The sequence below is a fragment of the Scylla paramamosain genome, chromosome 20, assembly GCF_035594125.1.
Source record: "Scylla paramamosain isolate STU-SP2022 chromosome 20, ASM3559412v1, whole genome shotgun sequence".
In the NCBI taxonomy this organism is placed as follows: Eukaryota; Metazoa; Arthropoda; class Malacostraca; order Decapoda; family Portunidae; genus Scylla; species Scylla paramamosain.
Window position 1 is genome coordinate 12578995 of NC_087170.1, and position 5541 is coordinate 12584535.

Sequence of the window (5541 nt, forward strand, 5' to 3'; positions counted from 1 at the left end):
TTTCTCTCTTTCTTTTCCTCCATATTTCTCTGTCTTCCTCCATACTTTGCTCCGTTTTTTCCTCTTCTTCCTCTTCCTCCTTGTTCTGTTTCTATTTTAATACTGATGTTTTTTTTCCCTTGATCCTCTCCCTCTCTCACTCTCTTTTCTGATATAAATTCCTTTTCTATATTGTTTTTTTTTTCTTCCATTCATATTTTTCGTCTTCGTTTTTTGCCTTTCCTGACCATTTCCTTGTCTTTCTTCCTCCCTTTTCTTGTTTCCTCTTGTATCTCACTCTTCGCTTCCTTCTCCTCCTTTTCTGTCTTCTTATTGTTCATCCTCTTGTTCTTGTTCTTCTTGTTCGTTTTCCAGATATTTTCTTTTCTCTAAATAACACAACTTTCCTTTTCTTTCCCTCCTCCTCTTCCTCCTTCATCACCACCTTGTAGTTCTTCATTATCGTTTTGCATATCTTTTTGTAAGCACTCAATCTAATCCTTCTCTCATTCTAATCCACAAAATAGCACTCCCACCACCACCACCACCATCACCACCCCATCCATCCTCCTCCTCCTCCTCCTGCTGCGTCACACTGAGAACCTGAAGGAGTGGGTAAAATCTGGGCACTTCGTCAGTAGATGCTTAAACTCCTCCTCAGAGATGCCGCCTCCGTCCAGATCCGTATCCTCGAGGAGCTGTGAGGAAAGAGAGAGATAAGTAGAGAGAGAGAGATAGGTTGGTAGATAGATAGATAGACAGATAGATAGTCTTAATAATGGTCTGTTTCTCTAATAACCAATATACTATTATTATATTTTCCTTTCAATGACAAACATAATAAAGAGTTTTTAAGTGTTTGATAGGTAGGCGAAAAGATAGATAGACAGACAGGCAGACAGACAGGTAGACGGACACAAACAAAAAGAACACAGACAAGCAGACAGGCAGATAGGTAGATAGATAGATAGATAGATAGATAGATAGATATACATATAGACAGACAGACAGACAGATACAGATAGGGAGAGATAACTAAGAAAATAGATAAATGGATGAATCTCTCTCTCTCTCTCTCTCTCTCTCTCTCTCTCTCTCTCTCTCTCTCTCTCTCTCTCTCTCTCTCTCTCTCTCTCTCTCTCTCTATCGCAGTCATGCAATTGCCTTCATGTTTTCCTTCCTTTCTAATATAATAAAGTGAGAGCAGCAATTTTCTCTCTCTCTCTCTCTCTCTCTCTCTCTCTCTCTCTCTCTCTCTCTCTCTCTCTCTCTCTCTCTCTCTCTCTCTCTCTCTCTCTCTCTCTCTTCCTTTCCACAATCTCTCTTTTGTCTCTCTCTCTCTCTCTCTCTCTCTCTCTCTCTCTCTCTCTCTCTCTCTCTCTCTCTCTCTCTCTCTTCCTTTCCACAATCTCTCTTTTGTCTCTTTCTCTATTTTCTTAATCGACTTTCTCTCTCATTTCCTCTCCTTCACCATAATTTTGTCCGTTACCGTTATTCTTTATGGTTAGTGTGTATACGTGTCACACACACACACACACACACACACACACACACACACACACACACACACACACACACACACACACACACACACACACACACACACACACACACACACACACACTGTAGTCATCCACTCTCTCTCTCTCTCTCTCTCTAATCAGCACAATAATTTTTCCTCCTTTTCCTCCTTTAATGTAAAGAGTGTTTGGAGAGGAGAGACGAGAGTGGAGAAAAGAAAAACAGGGAAAGGTAACTCCTATGAAAATTGAGTGAAAATAAAGAGAAATAATAGTAAGGATGGCTATTTACCTGCTCACACTCTCTCTCCCCCTCCCAACACTCACCCTCTCTCTCTTCTCTGTTCTAGCTCTCACCCTTTCCACTAACCTGTTCTTCTCAACCTCTCCTCGCTCACCACTTACCACTAACTTGTTCTAACGCTATCTTACCCTTCCTTTAAATTTCTATCCTCCCAGCACTCAATCTTTCCACTAACTTGTCTCTCTGGCTTTCCTTTTTTTTCTCTCTCTCTCCCTTTACCCAACACTAACTCTCTCCTCATCCAACACTCACCTTTTCCACTAGTTTGCTCTTCTCCTCCGGCAGTAGCGCGTGATCCCCGGTCAGCCTCTCCACCACCACCTCTAGGTCCTCGGTGTCCAGAACTTGATCCTCGTTGTAATCTGCCACGGGGTAAGTATTAATCATTGTAGGCATAGTATAGGAGTGATTTAAATTCTTCTTTCGTCCCCCTCCACTTCCCACTTCGTTTACTATTATAGAAAATGAAGAAAGGGTAACTGTCTCATTTTTTGTGGAGTAGGTTTATGTGGTTATTTTTGTTTCTTTTTATTTCGTGGTTGGTCTTCAGTGTGTGTGTGTGTGTGTGTGTGTGTGTGTGTGTGTGTGTGTGTGTGTGTGTGTGTGTGTGTGTGTGTGTTTAGTTGTTTATCTGTTTGTTCGTCTTTTTCTTCACATTGTTGTTTGGTTGGCTGATTTGTGTGTTAGTGGGGATTGGTTGGTCACTTAGTAAGTTAGTTAGGATTGGCTAGTTAGTTAGTGGGTTAGTTTGTACTGTGTTAGAGTTAATAAGCTCTTCTAGGATCTCTCTCTCTCTCTCTCTCTCTCTCTCTCTCTCTCTCTCTCTCTCTCTCTCTCTCTCTCTCTCTCTCTCTCTCTCTCTCTCTCTCTCTCTCTCTCTCTCACCAAAGATGTGGAAGGCGTAGTGGGCCTTGAGCTGCAGGGGCGCCTTGCTGCTCATCACGGACAGCAAGTCAAGGAAGTCCTCGAAACTCATCCTGGAGTCCTTCAGTGACGAGAACACGCGGGTGATGCGCTCCCTGAACGGGTTGTGCTGTAGGAGGAGGAGGAGGAGGAGGAGGAGGAGGAGGAGGAGGAGGAGGAGGAAGAAGAAGAGGAGGATGAAGGTTAAAAAAGATTACAAAGGTTAACCAGATAGCAATATATACGAATTTATTATTCTAACGCACGAGCAGGAGGAGGAGGAGGAGGAGGAGTAGATGGTAGTGTGGTGGTGGTAGAATAGGAAGACGAGAATGAGGAGGAAGGCGTAGAGGAGGAAAAGGAGAAAACGTGGAGGTGGAGAGGAAACGGCAGTAAATGGAAGAGGATTAGGAAAAGGAGGAGGATGAAGGGAAAAGGAGAAAATTATATGAACAAATACGATTCGCGGAAATTGAGGAGGAAGAGAAGGATGATTAAATGGAAAGGTGAGGATAAGAAGGAGGAGGAAGAGGAGGACGATAATTTTTACCATAACTAACTCAACCTCATTTCCAAGCATTACTCACGAAAATAAAATAAGTAAAAAAAAATAAAAAAAAACATTTCCTTTTACTTACGACATAATACAAGTAAATGAAAACTAACATAGAAGAAAATAAGCCACCACCACCGCTACTACTACTACTACTACTACTACTACTACTACTACTACTACTACTGCTGACCCACCTGTAACTCCGGTAACTTCTGTACATCCTCCTCAGGGTAGCGAGTTACTCTGTCTGGTTCCCCTTGTCCCCCAACCAGCCCCTTCCACTTGCCCCACGCGCTGAGGGAAGGAAAGGGGAGGTGAGGGGAAAGATAGATGAGTGATGGGGAAGAGAAGGTTGTATTAAGAAGGATATTGAGGGAAATGTAAGGGGGATTGAAAGGAAGGGATATGTGGTGAGGGGGAAAGGAATGGATAAGGAGGAGGAGGAAGAGGAGGAGGAGGAAAAGGGAACAGTGGAGGATTTGTTAAGTTGTGAAATTCTCTCTCTCTCTCTCTCTCTCTCTCTCTCTCTCTCTCTCTCTCTCTCTCTCTCTCTCTCTCTCTCTCTCTCTCTCTCTCTCTCTCTCTCTCTCTCTCTCTCTCTCTCTCTCTCTCTCTCTCTCTCTCTCTCTCTCTCTCCTTCCTGCACACACATCCGTTAGGTAGTTATTCCTCCTCCTCCTCCTCCTCCTCCTCCTCCTCCTCCTCCTCCTCCTCCTCCTCCTCTTCCTCCTCCTCCTCTTCCTCACACGAGAATCTCCCGCCGCGTCAGGTAAGTCAGGTCCTCATAGTCCTCCAGTTCCTCCTCCGTGAAGGTTGTGTTCTTATTCCCCATCCTCGCCTTCTGTCCTTTTTCCTCTTTTCGTTGCTCTTTCCTTTCTTTCTTCCTTCCTTCTTTTTCTCTTCGCGTAGTTATTGTAAAGCAGTTTATCCTCTTCCCTTATTTTCTCTTTTTCTTCTCTTCTTTCTTCCTTTTACGTATTCTTTCCTGTATATTTTTTCCTTCTTTTTTTCCTCTCCTCACCTCTCTCTTCCTCCTCTTTCTTCGTGTTTATGTAATCGATCTGAGGGAAAAAAATGAGGGAAAATAGTGGTTGTGTTAATCATTTCCCTCCTCCTAGTATTTTATTTTCACCTTCTGGATAGTAATCGATAATAAGCCGTAAGTGTCCTGAATAAAAGGGTGATTTTTACTTATTCCTCATCTCATTTCTTATACAGTGCAAGGGTCTTTATCGCAAAAAAATGATAATATTAACGAAATGACCAACATCACGTGACTAGTGTGTGTGTGTGTGTGTGTGTGTGTGTACATACATATGCACTCACACCTGCTCATACACAGATGGTACAAAGCAGGTGTTTCACTGCAGCTTCGACACTTATGGTGGTGGTGGCGGTAGTAGTAATAGTAGTAGTGGTAGTGGTGGTGGTGGTGGTGGTATAGTGGTCGTGGTAGTAGTATTTGTAGTAGTAACAGTAGCAGTAGTAGTAGTAGTAGTAGTAGTATTAGTAGTAGTAGTAGTAGTAGTAGTTACCTATTCGCATAAGGAAATGGATAAAGAATAATCAAACTAATCTTCACGTTCATCATCATTCTGGAACTTTTCTTGCCGTGAGATCACACATTATACATTCAATTTATACACCAACACTACTCGCTTCTTCATCGTCACGCCGAAAACACTAACTTAATAGTCTATAGTAAGCAATACATAAACCTAAGTTGACGTAAATGAGCTGTTTATAAGTTAAAGAAAGAAAAAAATAATAATAAGTCTAAGTAAATAAATTAAAAAAAAAAGAGAATACAAAGAAATCATTCACTTTACCTTACTTTCTGAAGCACAATTGATTACCACCAGAACTGAAACACAGCATTTATCTATTCACGAGTAGGAGAGAGAATTAAGTTGGAGCGAAGGTAGAAAAGAAGTGAAACAAGAGAGGAGAGAAAATAATTGTGCCAACGACTGGTGCGCACATCAGACTGCCCGCGTGTGTGTGTGTGTTCAGCCCGCATATCTTATCAGGTGACGTGTAGTATTTTCACCGATGAGTGTGTGTGTTCTCGAAACATTTACACTTTTTCGTCTTTCGAACTGCCATAAAATCTAGAATAAAAATTAATTGAACCACCACTATTATTACACACACACACACACACACACACACACACACACACACACACACCTTGTTCCTGCGTCACTCACAGCTTACACGAGACTAACTCACTAATACCCAACTGAATCTCCAAAACACCGCTGGCCTCGATAAAAAGC

General features: G+C 42.2%; 1 protein-coding gene across 2 annotated transcripts in view; it reads right to left on the bottom strand.

Moving 5' to 3' along the window:
• Positions 1–5541, bottom strand: part of LOC135110345 (calcium and integrin-binding protein 1-like) — a 6633-nt gene extending 1092 nt beyond the window's left edge. The window contains exons 1-6 of one of the 2 annotated variants that reach the window (XM_064022600.1): positions 5453–5541; positions 4009–4323; positions 3457–3556; positions 2689–2836; positions 2056–2165; positions 1–677 (exon numbers count right to left, since the gene is read on the bottom strand). The exon at positions 1–677 is cut by the window's left edge and continues 1092 nt beyond it. In XM_064022600.1, coding sequence (XP_063878670.1) covers positions 570–677; positions 2056–2165; positions 2689–2836; positions 3457–3556; positions 4009–4094 — 552 coding nt within the window. In that variant the 5' untranslated portion in view covers positions 4095–4323; positions 5453–5541 and the 3' untranslated portion in view covers positions 1–569. Of the gene's footprint in view, positions 678–2055; positions 2166–2688; positions 2837–3456; positions 3557–4008; positions 4324–5091; positions 5338–5452 lie in introns of those variants that run through there. The other variant, XM_064022599.1, reaches the window with a different exon arrangement.